Here is an 18,868-nt window from a genome sequence, read left to right on the forward strand (position 1 = left end):
TTAAAAGAAAAAAATAAATAAATTATGGTTTTGAATTGAAAGGGGATCCAGAGATCAGAACTGTTTTAAATTTTCAGGCAGCTTTTGACAGCTTGTGTAAAATACTGTCAAATAAATAAAAGACATTTTAAGAGAGGGCAGAGCAATAAATCAAGATTCAATAAAGAAAACTAATTCAGAGTGAATTAATGTCTTTTTCTGTGAGGAGAGGTTTGGAGTTCAGAGCAGTTTATGGTGCAATGTAGTTGTAGAGATGTATGGTGTGTGATTTTGTTTCATTTACTTACAAAGAGAACAATGGGCTGGAGAAGTCTTGCGGCTACACGAGTTATTAGAAAAGATGATGGATGTGTGAATGGAGTTGTCCAGTGTATTCCAAAACACTGGTAGATCTGGCTGTATGAGTCCAAATAATATTTAACAGTGATATATCTTACTGGTTTTGCCCCTATGTCGTGTGCTCTGCAGGAAGGACAACCTCAGCTTCTCTGAGGCTCATCCATCCTGTCAAAATTGATTTGATTAAATCTACCATTTGGTGTCTTCTCAGAAATCCAAATTTACACAACAAGTTAGAGTGGACCTACGTGACAGACAAGGTGTGACTTAGCAGTAGCCTTTGAAGAATATTGAAGTTAAATGGCCTTTAGCAGCTTGGATGCATGACCAGTCTGGTTACTGGGCTCCTCTTTATTGTTCCATTAGTCCAATGCCATTCCCAGCTCTCAGGGAGAACAGGTGGAAAAGCAACAATCACTTGCAAGTTGCCTCACCCTCTTTCATGCTTATGCTAAGTACTCATGGTGAATTGTGCACTGAAAATGAATACCACAGCACCTCCTGCCTACTTTGCACTAGAGATGTTAAGCTGGGAAGTGGCTGCCACTTTCTTAGTCCTATAGCCAGTCCAAAATTCTTGTTCCCTTCATGCAGAGCAGAGAGATGGACAAAAACAATGGAGAGACAGTTTTGGTTACTAAAGCAAACCAAACTAATGCTGGATGGAGAAAGTTATTTATTCTGTGAAGGATTTTTAATGATTTCTAAGTTGGTTCCTTTTCTTTTCTATGATGAGACCAAAACCAGTGTGACAGGGGAGGAGAAAATGCAGGGTTCTTCCATGTGCCATCTCTCAAAAAATAAACAATTGGTCAGCAACAACGAAATCAGTAATGCCATCAACAACTGAGTGGCAATATGCTGAGCTGAATTGGGAATCCAGATTCAAAACTTGCATTTTGTCTAGGTCCCTTGGAAATGGCTTTTACCTGATTATTTTCTGAGTAGTTTACCAGTGGGTCAATGTTGTCTAACCAGAAAACCCCACTCTGTTAAAAACTTTCTCTGCCCCCTTCACCAATCGGGAAAATCACAAATGCTTGAGCAAGGTTGAGGTGATGTATAATACTGTAAATAATGTTCTGTGAGTTGCATATATATAAAAGTTATTTTTATATAGATAATAGCTCATGACTTGGTTTCCTTAACATGTTCAGCAGAGCTGTGACTTCACATGTAAATTTCTTGATGATAATTGTGTGCTGATTATGATTTTCCAAACTGCACTGACAAGAGAAAATTCTTCTTAGCAACTTCACTGCTGATTGTAGGTATAATGGCAGCTCTTATTTCTGTTGTCCATGCATTTACTTCATTTCGCAATCTTTACAAAAGCCATTGGAAATCTAGTCTTCAGAATATATTATCTAAGAGGAACATTCCCCATTCCTCCTCACTTTTTTCTTTTGTTTTCTTTTTCCCTGTTTTCAGTGATGTCTTTACTTTCCTTTCCACACATCTTGCATTCAACTTTTCCTATTTACATCTCTTTGCTATGGCTAACTCTTCTTCATTTCACAAGGGTAAGGCTTTTTTATTTTTCCACTTTTCTATCCTGTCTTTGGTTTAGTTCACAATGCAAAACAAGAAAATGCAAAAAGAAGCATTCTGTAGAATAACAAAGTTTACATGGATATTACAGCGGTTTTTTTTAACTAAAAGTTGAAATTGATCATACTGTGACAGAAAATCTTGCATCATAGTTTTTAAATGAGAAATCATTATCATTTAATATATCATAAGAAATTTCAGTGACAAAAGTGACAATTACAATTTACACGTGGTGTTTTTTCAGTGCTCTGGATTCATTAACCTGTTCTTGCAGACAGGTTTTGTCATCACAAAGTGTAATGCATATATTTAATTGTGCAAAAGCATTTAGAAACATACTAGTATAGTCTTCTAGTCTGAAAGAGGAAAAAATCACAACAAACATACGGTAAAAATCTGAAGAGTGTTCAGGGGCACTCAGTGGAAAATGTGTGGTCATGTACCCAAGGCTGTGGTTAAATCACAGTGATTACTCACCTCTGTTGGTTCATCTCTACCAACAACTGGTCTGGATTGGCAGTGGCTTTTTGAGCTTTTAAAATGTCTCTAAAGCAACATAAGCTACACTGACAATAAACCCTGTTCTACAAACTGTTGTTCCTACATAGAGCTACATTGATTTCAACAGCTTCAATTCATGCCTTATGGTATAACTTGACCTGTCTTTAGGTGACATGTTTGTCTTTAATTTCATAAAGAACTTTGTATATGAGGGCCAGTGTGATGACAGAAACTTCTAGCACATATAATAGCTTAGTGGATGTAGTGGGTTGAGCACTGGCCAAACACCAGTGTACCTACCAAAACAGTGAATCAAAAACTAATGCTTTCCAAAAAATGGTATTGGATTATTTCTGCAAGTCAGGATCAATCCTAAGTCTTCTAACTATACACAAACATACACTTTGGAATCCTGGAATCCTGAAACAAGTTTTGTCTATCCAAAGCAGGGTTGCTTTGACATCATCTAATACTTAAAACCACATGGATTTAAGCTAAGTGATTCAAGAAATAAGCCACAAAGAATTAAAAATAATGTACCTACTGTGGAAATGATCAGTTAATGCCCACAAGAAGCAGTTTCTGTGCTTTGTAGAAAGACTGACTTGCACAGAGCCAAGTGGATATATCTTTCCAATATTTTTCCTGACTCTTTACACATTTTGCTCAGTATTTATGAAAGCAGTTAATAATCTTCACCAGTGCTAACATAAGGCACAGATGCCTTCATTGATTCCTACTGAAGCATCTAATGATGGTATGAACTATAGTAAGAGCTTCCCTGGAAGATGGTTAATGCAAGACCATTTCTTAGCATTTCCTCACTTTAATCTGCAGACTATTTGCTGGTGGACCATGGAGTACTGGCAAAAGCCATGTGATTACCCATTCTTTTTTTTTTCTGTCCTTCCCTGCAAGATTGGTGGTAGATTGCCTGAAAGGGTAGTTAAAAACATCCTCTTGAAAATATCTAATAAACAACCAAAAAAAATCTTCAGTTTATCATGTTTCCTTGGACTGTATTTGCAGTTGTTCTAGAGCTGTATATGTCAGGAAAGGTGATTGCTGTGCCTCTGACTGCAAGAAAAAGTGATCTAATAAGATTTGGCCCACACTAGGGAAAAAGATGGAGAATATTTCCAGTAACAGGTTGTAGAATGGTGCAGGTTTGTCTTTAAATCACAGGCTTTTTTACTGCCAGATATTATAATTATTTTGCCTGAAAACACAGAATGAAAGTTGGAAAATCAGAAAATATTGGTAAATATAAGGGCTGGAGGACAAAATGTGACTCATAAAATGAAGATCAAAATGTGCCTAAACCTCTTTCTGTGCTGCTATTCATGCTCATTTTAATAGGGCAAAGCAAAGGAACAGAATTGCACGACTGGTTTAAGCTGTAATATAAATGTTAACATCAGTGAGTCAAAATCACTCATAAATATAGTTCTGGACTGTAAATATTGTAATCAGGAATATGGTCATGGTGCTTTATATAAATTAAGTAGGGCTCTTGCCCTGAGGGGTCTGGAAAAAAAACAGTAAACTAGAAATTTAAATTGGTTGCCATGGGTATCAAGTTGAGGTTCCCTGAAAACAGCATATCCATTTCTTCTAGCTCCTCAGTTTTCTTGACCTTTCAGTTCTTTCTTGGCATGTTCCAAATTGTTATAAATAAAATCCTTATGAGGGCACTGGCAAGTGGTTAGCCAAACTCGTTATGGCAGCTTTCTACATTCAGCTATTAAAGCAATAAAAGTGAGGATTGAAATGGGAGAAGATAATTGTGAGCTTTAGGAATGGTTGTCCTAAAGTCACAGCTGTCCAGTGACTGTCCTGGGATGCCAGGTGAGCTACACTGTTTGGCTCCAAGGCATAGAACCCTGTGGGCAGACCTCCCTGGCACATCACTGTTGCACTCCTGAACAAAGAAACCTTGCAGCCAGGGAGCTCTCCTCCTACAGCTGTTTTACCCAAATCTTAAAAACCAGTCTGTGATTCATTATGGGTGAGATTTGCTGCCTGAACCCTGGCTGGGAGAATGGCTGTTTTCCTCAAAGGGTACAATGCCATTCAGCATGGAGGAGTAGCAGAATTTGGATGCTTGAAGTAGTTAAAACAATTGTAGTCTTCTGAAAATTCCCACTAACATTCGGATTATTGAGTTCTTTTTTAATTTCTACTATATATTGAATGGGCACTAATGCAAAAGATTTTGTCTGCAGTGTGTGTCTCATTTGGCAGCTTTAAAGACTATTGCATTTAAAGATGCTGTATAGATACTATTTCACATGCCTATTGTCAACCTGTTAAATATATTGAGGATGATAATGAAATTAAATCCACCTCTGGCTTTTGTGACATAATCGTCTTCAAATGAACTGAATGCCAACTTTGCCTCATTTCCTTCAGCCTTTCTGTATTTCTGTTCTGTGAAACCTCACCATTAGCATTCTGAAAATGTTGATTCTCTTATTACTTCCCACTTCAGTCTTTTCAAGGTGAAATCTCTCTACTAATTCAAAAAACTTTCTGTCATCATTATGTATAAATTACTTTGTCCAAATACAAAAAACCTTAATGGAAGATAAAGCCTAGCCACATTTTATGCTTGAATAATAAATGCAGGGGATAGAAGGGGTAAGGAAGGAAGCATAAACACTTAACTTTATATTTCAAGGGTCTTTTGGGGGGCAGGGACTGAAGGTTATTTTCTAGGAAGATACAAATCTAAGGAGTTTAGAACTTTTTCTCTAAATAATTGTTCTCCTGGATCTGGGCATTTTAAAAAAAATACCATAATCATCCTTTAAATAACCATGTTTCCAAATGAACATAGTAGTGGAGAGAAATATTCTATTCTTAAGTGGCTTGGAAGTATATCAGGGAATAATTCTTGCACAGCTAACATTTTTTCATATTCATTAAATATTTTGCTCAGTAAAGTTGCTCAGTAAGAAAGACTGTCTATACTACACTGATATATTCAAATTATTCTGATGCCTTTCTCCCCATCTCATGAATTACTTCATGGATTACCAGCTTGATCAGTGAGACCGTAATAATGATGAATACATCTGTTTATTTGTAGAACCATTATCAACTATTTTTTAATTAGGGAGTTAATTGATGGGTGCCATCTCTATGTTCTATGTGTTTAATAGAATCTTCCTTACTGTTTATTATTACCAGACAAAGAAAAAGCTGGACCAGTGCAGAGTCCAGGTCTGCTGGATGCTGATGTTGCTGTACTGGCAATTAATGTGGCTGTGAATACAGTAGATTGGACTTTTTCTTTAATGACATTCCATTTGGACCCTGTCAGGAAGGCTGTACATTTTGCTTAGTATGTACATTTAAGCTCCCAATTTCTGATAGCTTCAGGAATACAAACTAAAATCAAATCACTGCATTTAATGACCTCAGTGAGTTTAATATAGCCTTGCTATATAATCAAATAATCAAATAACCAGCACAAGTGAATTACTGAATCCACAGCATATATGACAGCATGGCAGAAGCTTTTTGAGTGGCTCTGTTGCTCATTCTACTAGTTACCAGCTTACTGGATGGGAATTTTCTTGAATGAATGAATGAATATTTTCTTGAATGAATATCTCCACAGGTGATGATTGTAGAATGTGGTGATAGCCTTAGAAGCGGAGCAGATTGGGGAGGAAGAACAACATCTAAATGAGGAGGACAAATGGAGAGAAAAAGGGCATATAAGAGTGCTGAAGTGGACTTAGTATTTTATTGTTGTACCAAGTGTTGTTCATTACACTTCAATAGAATTTAATTTAGAGTATCAACTGAATGGCTGTGATTTCACTGGTTTGGCAGCAGGTACTACCTGTGGAGCCTTTATAGCCTCAGTTAAACTCTCTTTAAAATTCAGGGCAGGTATAGGCTGCTTTAGTTTCTTTTTCTAGCTATCAAAAATGCATTCAGAAGTGGAAAAAATGTAAGATTCCCAATATTTCTTGACAATAGAAGCTTTGATAAGATAAATGTTTATCTTTCATAATATTTATAAAATGCATGGAGCAAATTATGTCGGCAAATGCTTATGGGTCTCAAAGATGCAAATTCATACACTTTCTGTTTATCAATACATTTTACAATTTAAACCTCAGTATTTTATTGTTCTGATCAAATATAGAAAATTAAAATTAGACAATATGTTAATATATTGATTATTGATTTGCTTTGTGATCTTAAGTAATTTGGCTATTTTATGGGCCAGCTTCAAACTGGATATTAATGGAAACCAGCTCTTACACTTGCTTGCTTTATTTTTCACAGAAAATAATTTTTTCCTTCAGTTTCTCCTCTCCTGAAACCCTGAAGTTCTATCGGACTCCAGATAGGTTTTGTGCAATCTGCTAAAATTAGCTCGTTTTAACTTTCAAAACACTGTGCCCTTACCTGACATGTTGGGTACAATTGAGGCTTCAAATTGCCAAATTCCCACTGACAGACGGGGTGGGTGACCTACCTTTGCACACAGGCTGCAACAGCCAATAAAAAGAGCAATGACAAAAATACATGGTAGAGGAGAGTGGGGTCACTGGTTATATATAGGAAGAGTCACTCCAAAAATAGAGTAGTATTTGGAGGTGAATAACCTTAGACTATTTCAGGGCTCTTTTTTTCTTCTTTTTTTTTTTTTTTTTTTTTTTTTTATCTCTCAGAGGTGGAAGGATATTGCTGAATAAGGGATCTCCAATCCCATTTACTTTCTAGCTGACAAATCATGGATACTTGAAATCAATTTAAATGTCCTTCAGTGCATATAGTTTATCACACAGGCCCATTAATTAATTTGTTTTTCCATTGTGTAATTTTGTATGATGGTTGGTTGTAATACGGCAACAAAACTGGATCTTCAGAGATTCATTGTTCTGTAATAGTTTGGAAAATTAAGTGTCTAGTATATAGAACTATTAACTTAAAACCTATTTTTTCCTACATGTGTGCAATGAAAAAATAGTCTCTGAATAATGAATATCATTCCTGTATTTGACTGATATCTGAAAGTAATTTTGAAGAACTTTGATTATCTTGTCTAAAGTACCTCTTGTGTGTTTTCTGACTCCTTCCTGCTCAACATATGCTGTAGGGCATTTTGAAATGAAGGTGAGTGAAACTGATACAACCCATAAAAATAGATGAATGGTATTAAGCCATTTGGTTTATCCATGTAATCATGAGCTGTGGTATTCCTTGGGCCTCCACATCGTTCTTTCACGTAAACATGTTACCCTGTGGCTGGATTCAGTAAACACTTCCCCAGAGCTTTTCACTGGCCATGGAGATGGTTGGTACAGCAATCAAGCAGACCTGCTTTCCCTGGACTCTGTACAGCATCAGGAGCCTATTGGAGCTTCTACTTACCATAGCCTCTGGACTACTGGAGGGAGATAGTCCTCTCATCTGCAGTTACTGGAAACCGTGGTGCCTCCAGCTGCAGGTGTCTGGGAACCTGCAGATCACTTCCAGCTTGATCATTCTCATTCTGCACTCTCCTGAGCAATTACTGCAATGCAGAGCTGACAGTATAGTTCCTGAGACAATATATGCACAGTCTTATGTCTCCAGTTATTCAGGAAAAAAAACTGTAACCCCTTCAGTAGCCAGATGGAAATTTTGAAATTGTTTATTCCATGCCATAGAACCCATGATGTCATTTAGCTTTCACTATGCTGAAAACAAATCCAAAGGCTCCTCTACATGTTCCCCCTCTGCTTTATTGTTTTTGAGATGGAAGGGTAATTGTTCTTGGCAAGGGTGACTGGATTACAGCTGCCTTTGACTTCCAGGTTTTTTTAGTGCCATCATGGTGGCTAAATATGTGCAGAACACTGTGACACAGTGGGGAAAATGGGATTTAATTTCTTTGAAATTAGAAAAAAATGTGATTCTTTCCCTTGGAAGACAATTGCCAGAAAACCAAATCGATTCTATTTTATTTTTAAGACTTGGAAGGTTTTGATTCTGTAATACCAATTGCTGAGAAGCTTAATCATCCAACTACAACCAGACCAAAAGCTACTGGCAGGCGACCACCCTCCCAGTCTCTCACATCTGTAAGTTAATTTTCCTTTTCTTTAAAAACTATTTTTAAAAATATTTTTTCTGAATTCCCCCCCTGGCTCCTACCTGTGTTCCTTGGTGCTTTTACTACTTTTACCCATCTGTTCCTTCACACGTACAATGAGGCAGAGAGATGCAGATCAGGAAAAATACTGTCAAAAGGCTGCCAGTGTTTTGAATACTGATGTTTAAAACATTCCCTTCTTTCTAAGGTTTATACCCCCTTATTTGAGTGCTGCCAAGTGTTCCTTGCCAGCCATGACTGAGCCCAGAAAAATCCCTTATAAAAATCTTTGGAATAGACTAATTTGTGTGAAGTGTTGAGGATTTTGAAAGCGTTTCCCAAAAGAAGCATTTCTTTTGGTTTCTTGCGGACATTTACAAGATTTTGAGGACAAATAGACCACTCAGTCTTCAACAGCCCTCCTTGATCTATCATGTGTTTCTTCTCATTAAGGTCACAGCTGTAAATACAGGGTGATTTAAATTTCACTCTCTAATATCTATCTTTGGACAAGTTGGTCTCATAAACAATACTTTGGAAAACACTGCTTAGTTTTTCAATGTCTTCTCCTTTGGTGTTTGGGGTTGGTTTGTTTCCATGCTTTTTTGTGTTCTGGAATATCAGAATGAAAGTAACTACTGATGTTTACCTGGGTCCATGCTGCTGAAGTGGAAGGAAGCTAAAAGGATTATTGAAAAACTAATAGAACTCAAAGAAAGAAAATGCTTTCAAAATTGACTGCTGTCATAAGTACAGAAATATAAAAGAGCAGTATAGAGGTTTTCCTTCCCCTGTCACACCTATGAAGAAAGGATCAAGGGGTGGAAAGAACCTTTTCATACCTTTACCAAGAGGCTGTGCACAAGGCAGCCCTGCAGTACCAGCACCAGGCACTGGCAATGGCTGGGGCCTCTGAAGAGCAGCAGGGTGAGACCTGCTCTGCACAGAGCCGCGGCAGAGCCGCCCCGGTGACACAGCTGGCATCCCCACGGCACAGCGCTCAGCCTGGGACAGGAGGCGGCCTTCGTCTTGTGATATCATGCAGTGCAAAGCTGCAAATAAATGTTGAATTCAACTCTTAAGAATATCTTATTTCTTGAATGCTTTGAAAGCAATCTAGCTCTGAAAATAAGACGCAAAAAGGGGGAGTAGGGGGACAAAGAGTCCTGATTTTAAGTATTGTTACTTTGAAAATGATAGCTAAAAAAGTTCTTGTACAATGAAAGTTTCTGTGCTTTTCTTTTTCTTCTTTTGTGATGCGTGTTTGCCTACACAGTCATCCCTTTCAAGCCCTGATTTCTTTGACTCACCAAGTCCTGAAGATGAGAAAGAAGAACATGTTTCAATTACTCACAAAACTCTTGAAGTGTCAAGGAAATCAAGAACTGTTACAATATCACAAGTAAGTTAATTGGAATGCCTCTACATAACCTTATCACATGCATCTTCTTTTTTTAAAGCTGAAATATTTAAAATTTAATTCAACAGTCACCTGGTAACTGCCCACTTAAAGAAGCTTAAAATGATAAGTTACTAAAGATTGTTCTGTGTTTGAAAGGCAAGTCTAAAGTGAATTGCACAGTTAAAATGTCTCAAATAACCATACTGTGAAAAAAATCCTTCTTGTGTAAATGCATTTGACAGAATCAGAGAGGATGGGAAATAAATTTTAGAAAATAAGACCCTGTCTTTTTGCAACTTTAAATTGCATTTACATTAGAAGAGTCTGTGAGCAGAGTAAATACAACTCTTTGACACATTGTAATAATATGTGAATTTAAATTTGCAAATATAATCTCTTTTTATACTGGTATAATTGTATTAATTTTTTAGGCTTGTGTCATTATTACTGTGTATTGGTAGACTACTACAGTGGAATCAAATATTACAAAAGGAGCATGTAGGTCAGGCTTTAAAGGTTGGAACTATTTTTTAGTACATAAGGATACCTTTAATAATTAAAATACTACATTCTAATAGTTTAACAAGTATTTGAAAGATGAAGTCATGCACTTCTGTGATCAGGTTATAAGGATAATGTTTTGCTATGTAGCTCCCTCTTCTGGGAGTACTTGCACCAAGAAATACTGCTGGGCCAACTAAGTTATATGACAAAACTGTAGATGTTGTTCCTGTAAAATGAGATGGCTGTGATTAGAAAGCAGCTGTTTGAAGCTGTAATGCTGATAGCCAGTTCAGCTCTGGAATAAGATGCTGTGATCAATGACTCCAGTTGTGCCTTGCTTGCCTGCTCCAGATTTGAACTCAGCCAGAAATCTCTTTTCAGCCTGAAGGAAACTTACACCTACTGACACACAGGGTTATTATCCATGAAAGATCTGTTTAGAGGTACACATTACTCACACCCTATCTGCTCTGGTGAGACCCCACCTGGAGTGCTACATCCAGCTCTGAGGTCTCCAACACAGGAAGGACATGGACCTGTTGGAGCAAGTCCAGAGGAGACCACTGAGATGATCAGAGGGATGGAGCACCTCTCCTGTGAGGAGAGGCTGAGAGAAATGGGTTTGTTCAGCGTGGAAAAGGAATAGTTTTGAGGTGACCTAATTGTGGCCTTCCAGTACCTGAAGTGAGCTGACAAGATGGAGAGGGATTTACAAGAGCATGGAGTGATAGGAGAGGATGATGGAATGGTTTCAAACTGAAAGAGAGTAGATTTAGATTAGATATTAGGAAAGAAATTCTTTACTGTGGGGGTGGCAAGGCACCAGAACAGGTGCCAAAACAGAGAAGCTGTTTATGCCCCATCCCTGGAAATGTTCAAGGCCAGGCTGGATGGGGCATGGAGCAACCTGGTCTAGTGAAAGGTGACAGGCATCCAAATCTCCATGGCAGGGAGATTGGAACTAAGGAACCTTTAAGGTCCCTTCCAACCCAGATACACAAACTAATTGATAAAATGTTAAAAGAACATTATTCAGGTCATCGAGTCAAGTGTTCAAGGCACTACAGTGATTCAGCTTATTAGTGATTATAATGCCATTTTTATTTATATTTATGGTCAGACTTGTTTTTTGTGCAGAACACTTGTTGAATTCAGTGTTTTCCCAGATCAGGTTCTGTGCTCAGTCATGGCTATATAGTAGGGAAGACCGTTTTTTGCAGAACTTGGTGGATCCTACTCTTCTCTTCCCATCATAATTTTTCCTGATTTTCACCTCATCACTAACTTTTCTCTTAGTTACTTTGTTCAGCTAATGCTACCCTGCCAGTCTCTAAGTCTGCACTCACAGTGTCTCCTTCCATTTCCATACCATTTATTCTCAATATTTTGACCTTTTTGCCATTCAACTTCAATATCTCTTTTCCAAAGAGAGCTGGAAGGTTGCCTAGTGCTTTTTCTTACTCTTGTCCAAATCAGATTTTCAAACATGCCTGGTAGTTGTTGTGTAATGCACACATAACACTGCCAAATAACAGTGTGAAGATTCTCCTTACTTGCCATTGTGATAACTGTAATTGTTCACTGTTCTCTGTAAGCAGTGAAGTAGATGGTCATGTATGGTTGTTAAACTTCAGATTTTCTAATTGTCCAGTAAGTATAAAATGTTACATTATATTACATTATGTAGCACATATGAATAGAGGCTTGTCTAATAAGTAGAGCACTGGATCGCAATTAAGAAGCATGGAATCCTTTTTAGCTAACCACATGATTCCAGGGTTATAGGTTAATGGTGTGTTTTTCTGTCAAGTTCCTGGAGGAATAAAGAGCCTTTCGTAGTTATGGGGATTTATGGAAGCTTTGATTGAACATGGGACAGTACACCACATTTATTTATTATTAATATATTATAATTCTGAAGCCATGAGATTTTTTTTCTATATATAGCATACCAACAAGTGAGTCTAATGAATATTTTTCTATTTTCATAATGTTTGGGGGAATATGTAATACATTTTTTAATTTTTGAAAAAACTTGGAAGATTCCTTCAGTACTTGGTGGGAAATTATAAATTTAATTTACGAAAAAATACACTTGGATTCTTGGCCATGTAGTTTTGTGCTCTGTGGGAGACATCCATGGATATAGATATGTTCTCACAAACATCTGAGAGAAACGCTGAGCATCTATCCCTGGTTTAATTCGCTGCTTGGTCTGAGATCTTGGAAATGCTGTTGCTGAATTTTTGCATCACAACTAGACCCCCTTTGATGTACATGTACAAAGATGATGATGCTATATTTATTGTGCTTTTGCAAAGACTGTCCACATCTGACTGTTGGAATTTCAGCATTACTGAAGAGCAGCTAAACACTTAGCATTGGTTAGAGGCCTAATTTTCATAAGGTTTTCTGCAGACATTAAATGTTATTCTTTTTGTTGCAGGTGTCTGATAACAAAACTTCCTTGCCTCCAAAACCTGGAGGTCTGGCTACTGGCAGTAATGTACAACCATCACTATCCCCTTCACCATCACCTGGATTTCACTCAATTGCTATGGGAACAACAGGCCACAGGTCAAATTCCCCATCCCTGTTTGGTACTGAAGGAAAGCCAAAGACTGAGCACTTGAGCCAAGGTCAGACTGCCCTGGAAGAGCTGAGAACACAAATTAGGGAGCTAAGAACCATCATTGAAACCATGAAAGACCAGCAAAAGTAAGTACTGCAAATCACAGCTGTAGGTGGGATGGATCCATTAGTGCATAGCGATGGCAGTTTCTGATTGAGTTTGCCTTCATGAATATTACTCTGCACAGCTGGCCATGTGTTTGTGAGTGATTTTCATGTGACAGAACATATTCAGGAGTGAGAACCTCCGCAAAAAAGACCTGCACTATCCACCAGCTTTTTTTTCCTGTGTTATGACACAAGTAGATGTTTATGGGGTGTTAAAAAAGTTAAGTTGCAAGCTATAAGCAGTGAATGTTGTTTTATTTGTCAATAACTAACTGGGAACTCATGTGCATTGATCATAATAAAAGGGGTGCGTCTGTTATAGTTGTAGTACAAATTGCTACAAGCTTCTAAAGTTATTAATTTGTTATATGACTGTAAGTATATTTGCCCAGGAAGCTCATGTTACAAAAGTAGTAATTGAATTGCGACGAGGTCATCTGAAGGCCTTTGTGTTTATCGCCCTGAATCTTAATATTTTAGCTTTGGGCGCCTTTGTTTTCTTTAAATTGCTCATTTCTTAGGAGAAACTGGGGCTGGCATGTAACTTTTGATGTTCCTGAGAATATTTAATGCTTTGGAAGCTAAACCTTCACTTACATTGTCAGTTGTGTGTAGCCCAGGCAGGAAAAAGAAAAGGGCAAGCAGCGTGCAGAGACTGTGGCGGAACAGAGGTGTGCGGAGTTTGGGAGAAGATGCGGGAGGGCATGGTTCAAGCTGGATGTAGCCAGCAAGCCCCACGGCCTCGCCTCTTAGGCTGACCCTGCTCCTCTGGTCTCCCCGGCCCTTCTTGCAAGGGCAGCTTCCACCTACTGGTATCTGTCCTAAGGTGAGATCATTCAGTGGGAACATGAGATCGTGTCTGCTCCTTATAACTATGTTCCCTTTCCCAACAAAGAAGAATGACAGAAAATCCATGTTTGGGATAATTACATCTTATAAATGAAATTGAAGGTTACATTGTATTGCTGGCATAAACAGCTTTTAAGCGGCTTAAGTATGTGATAGGATGGGCAGGATTTGTGTTCCCAGTACCTATAACCCACCAACAGTGAATACATCTACATTTTTGTATGGAAAAAGGTAACTGGGTGCTGATACAATGTTGGTACAGCTAGGCCAGAGCAAAGCCTGTGGATGCAGGGCTGTCAGGAGGCATTAATCATTAGCCATGTGGGATGGGGCGGGGTACTGTCCCATAGCGAGTTTTACTTCTCTCTGCTATAGCCTAGAGTTTACAAGAGAATGCTGACTTCAATTAAATGTTCAGAGGAAAAAAAATAACTTGTGAAGTGGGGTAAATATGTCTCCAAGAGATAATATTTTTTATTCTACTAGTGTGATCATTTCCATCCCAAGCTTTTTTTCCATTCTTTTAACAGAAAAGAGATTAAACAGTTACTCTCAGAGTTGGATGAAGAGAAGAAGATCCGTCTACGATTGCAGGTACTTACATTGTTTTTAATGTTGGGGATGTGTTGGCAGTTGATTTAGCCTGTCATGGGACATAAAACTCTGCTAAGATATTTAGATTCCAGTGAATCAAAAACTACCAATATTTCTGAAAGGGATATCTGTTCCCTTCATAGCATTACAAGTTTGTGTCATATATATTGCAATATTGGGTTTTTACTGAAAAGCCTGATAATTATCCAAAAATTTATCAGCACAAGTAGACAAATTTTAAAAATTTAAACACAAGACTCAAACTATGATTTTTTTTTTCAGTTCAGTTTTAATTGTTTGATTTTGTCACAAATGAAATCATGCCTTTTTAAGTTACTTACTTTCTGCCAAAGTTTTATATTTTGTAGTAGGCTTGTCTCAGTGCTTGGAATATTTCATATAGCAAGATTTTAATGTCTGCTTTACAGACTGACTCAGGTTATTTTTACTGAAGCATCCTGAGCAATATAAAAGAAGGGGCTCTGATTAAGAACCCATACTGCATAGGTTTTACAGTACCATAGCTCTAGATGTTGTGCTGGTTTAGTAATTTACCAGGTATCCTGCTGCCCTGCTTGAGAGATTCATGGAGCTCAGACTTTGCTGGAATCATTAGCAATGCTGCTTTGATGTGGAATAATGTTGAAATGACTGCTTTTGGGGGTTTTAGAGAGTGATTTAAACAATGCCCTCAACAACCTGCTTTAGCTTGGTCAGGCAGATGGACTAAAGGTTCATTATACGCCCCTTCCAACCAAAATTATTCTTTCTAATCTGTGCTATATTCTTCTATTCCATGTACCTGGTAAGTAGTTTTGTATTGATTGTATTTTATATTTTTATGGTATAGGGCAACTGTACTTCGATCTAGGGATAAAGTTGAATTGTAATTTCACTAGACTGTTCCCTCTGTAAAGCACTTGGGAACATGGCAAAGCATGGCAGAACAGGGGATCCTCAATGTCTATGCTCCAGGCCTGTCTAAAGGACTTTATGTGTCCAACCACATATCAACATGACTTCTAATAATACACAATTCTTGTTCAGCTAAAACTGAAATTTATTCAGATAAAACCCAGTGAACATTTTTAATAGCCATTGTTGATTTAGTCTAACAGGCCAGATTATTCAGAGTTATCCAGAGATAACTTTACATGTTTATGCAGAGACCTGCACTGATGGGTTTAAAATTATGATCTTACAGCTGAATGCTCTTACTCCAGTTCAAATATTGCTTATACTGGTAAGTATTCAGATGCTAGCCAAGATGGCACTATTAGCTTTACATGAAGATGAGAGTCAACAACAAAAAAAGTGTCATTAGTTTCAGAGTGCTCTGATAGACATGAAGTAGCACAGTTCTCAGCCCACATATTAAAGAAGACTGCCTTGATGATGGTGCAGTTGAACACAGGTTGAAACAGGTGGGTCTCAATAAACCTAGGACCCCTGCCTTAGTGCCTTAGTGTTTTAAGTGTCTGTCAGAGGGACCAAGTGTACAAGTGGGGCTGCTGATGGTTTCAGCCACATCCTTTTAAGCATGCCTGTACATTCTTCAGAGCCTTTAAGGTGCCTGGGCACAGGCTTGATGCTTGTAGAAGGCAACCACCATTCCTACAGCAAGAACCCTCCCTATAGGAGAGAGACAATGGGTTTGTGTCTCTGTGACCAACAAGCTACCTGTGCTCGTTGCCAGCAGTGCAGTTTATTGTGCTGCAGCTGCTGGTGCAGGGACATGGTGCTCATTCTTCAGTAATGCCAGGCAGTGAGCTGTGTGGCTTGTAAATATTGTCATTTAAAGAGATTGCAAGGTCTTGCAGTGCATTCAATGATTATACTTGTCATGGTCTGAGGGAGGAAGCTGTGAATGGTCATCTTACGCAGTTAAGAGGCACCTCAATTTGTGAAATCTATGGAAAGAAGAGTGTTGACACCTGTGGACAAGAGGGAATGTGCTTTTTAAGTGGCACCAACTGTGCCTCAGTTTGCTAAAGAATTGTATTTAATCAAATACTTTTTCTTCTGTTTGTTTTTAGATGGAAGTTAATGACATAAAGAAAGCTCTTCAATCAAAGTGAATACTTGATAGGTGGAATGTTGCATTATTTTTCATGACTGAGACTCAAATTTTTGCCCCAGCCAAAATAACTTTGTGCCAAATGATTTAAGAATTGCCTCAACATCCATTTATCTGAAGGATTAGCACAACAGTTTTTGATAGCACAACAAGAATACCAACAAGAACAAAATTTCTACCCACAGCCGTGCTGTACGGCATTAGTTGTGACTGAAATTGATCTTGTGCTAAAGGCTCTCTACTTCAAGATCCTAGGTAAAATGAAAACTCAGGCAGTTTAGTCCATAGTGGTACTATTTTGATGATATTTTTCCATAAATAAAGTGTATTTCAGATTATCTGTTTACAAGCTTTATGATTTTGACTTTTGGTTTTTAATTGTCTTTTGTCACAGAATTTAAAATGTTTGTATTTCATATAGCCAGGAATGAATGTTAATGTTGGGGCTGGAGGGATTATTTTTGCTTTGAGATTGAACAGCCTACTTTTTGTTATGGTTTTAAGTTCTGTTAAATATGCAATTTTATGTGCCCAAATCCCCTACAACTTAAATTTACATTGTGTACAGTAATGTATTTACAAGAAGGAAACAAACCAACAGAAGTCTGGTCTTTGCAATGATTTGTGCCTTTCTTTGCCACACACTGACTGGAGCTGGTTGAGGCCAGGTCTCCCTATGTAGCTACCACGATGACTCCTGTCCCTGGTGTCCGGCGGAGGTCACCTTCCCAGCTGCTCGGTCAGGAGAGCGCATTTGTGCCAGGTGGCAGGACAAAAGGGCACAGCTGAGAGCAGCTTTGTCTTGAGCAGCTGTGGCTTTTTAGCTTTCCTGGTTTGGATAGGCCTCTCCCTCAACCTGAATGTTCATCTCCGCTTGATTTTCATTAGATGATTTAAACACCCACCTCTGTCCCCAATTTTGCACAGAGTGAACAGAATATGCATTATTAAAGCAAAAATAAATAAAAGTAATCTATAAAACATAAATTAAAAGTTGTATTATTTCATGCACAAGGTTCTCTGTCGTGTGACAGTGTTTCATTTGCTGTTGACATGATATTGTTTGCTACATAATGTTGTACACTTACAGACTGATACACTTCATAGTCCTACTTTTGCAGCAGTAGGACTTTGAGCAGTAGGACTAAGAAACAAAATGTTTCTTCTCAACATTTTGTTGAACCTGATACTTACTTCAGTTTCTCTGTTTGCTTTCATTCTTTCAAAATTTCACATTTTCCTGGCTGTGGTTTCATGTGTTCTTCACTCCACAGAGTATCTCATATCTTGTCAGCAATCTCTGTTAAGTTTATAAAGTGTTTAAAAACAAGTATTTTTGCATAGCATGGAGTGAGTGGGTAAGTGATGTTGGTGATACCTTAAAGTAACAAAACCCCACACACAAAGGATCTACTTGTCATCCCATCAAATGCTAGAGCTGGCTCCAGCAGCACACCCTGTATCAACATGAACCACCCTTCTTGCCAGGAGCTGAGTGAGATGTAGTATGCTGTTGGCTGGTCACATTCACATATGGTTGGCAGAGTTCCCATAATCTTTTTGATATGCACAAATATATAAAATACACACTCCACCACGCCCGAATCCATTTTTATGGGTCTCAACTGGCAGTACACACCCTGACTGTTGAGATGATTTTTTCTTCCAAAGCATCTGCTTCTATTGTAACAGTGGTGTCTGAGATTTAGAGATTGAGTGGTGAAACTTGAGAATTTTCTTTTTAACGTCACAATACATTGCTCAGTGTATTCAAACAGAAACACTAGTAAAATATTTTATCACTGAAATGCTCTTATGTAACATTTCTAAATATCTACATTAAAATATTTTTGTACAAAGAATGAGAGTCCTGCCATAGCTTTCCAGCAATATGGATTTCTACATTACTTCCATGGTTTTTGTAAATCTAGTAGTAGAGTTAGAAAAACAGAAGGAAATGAAGGGATAAGGAATAAGAATTTTGTTTGGGTTTGTAGTTGTACATTTGCTATATTTATCCAGAAATTCACTGCTCTGGATTTTTAATTCCCTGGAAAGAAATACTACTATATCTGTGGTAAATAAATTATTGATTCCTGAGCTGTGCCACACAAATATATCAGATTTCTCTGATATATATATATATATATATAAAGAAGTGTCCATCTTTAGAAAATGAAAGACTGAATTTGGAACTAGATTCTAAAAGAAA

General features: G+C 37.8%; 1 protein-coding gene across 6 annotated transcripts in view; it reads left to right on the plus strand.

Annotated features, from left to right (window-relative positions):
* SH3KBP1 (SH3 domain containing kinase binding protein 1) overlaps window positions 1–16,994 on the plus strand; it is a 212,431-nt gene extending 195,437 nt beyond the window's left edge. For 4 of the 6 annotated variants that reach the window (XM_014253926.2, XM_088051917.1, XM_014253731.2 and 1 more), the window contains 5 exons: window positions 8,371–8,480; window positions 9,768–9,893; window positions 12,844–13,115; window positions 14,516–14,579; window positions 16,616–16,994. In XM_014253926.2, the coding sequence (XP_014109401.1) occupies window positions 8,371–8,480; window positions 9,768–9,893; window positions 12,844–13,115; window positions 14,516–14,579; window positions 16,616–16,657 (614 nt within the window). In that variant the 3' untranslated portion in view covers window positions 16,658–16,994. The remainder of the gene's footprint in view (window positions 1–8,370; window positions 8,481–9,767; window positions 9,894–12,843; window positions 13,116–14,515; window positions 14,580–16,615) is intronic. The other 2 variants (XM_088051918.1, XM_014253812.2) reach the window with 1 other exon arrangement.
* Window positions 16,995–18,868: the final 1,874 nt, after the last annotated feature.

Source organism: Pseudopodoces humilis, chromosome 2 (genome assembly GCF_049639895.1).
Source record: "Pseudopodoces humilis isolate 2021_Gansu_Grassland_sample_001 chromosome 2, ASM4963989v1, whole genome shotgun sequence".
Classification (NCBI taxonomy): Eukaryota; Metazoa; Chordata; class Aves; order Passeriformes; family Paridae; genus Pseudopodoces; species Pseudopodoces humilis.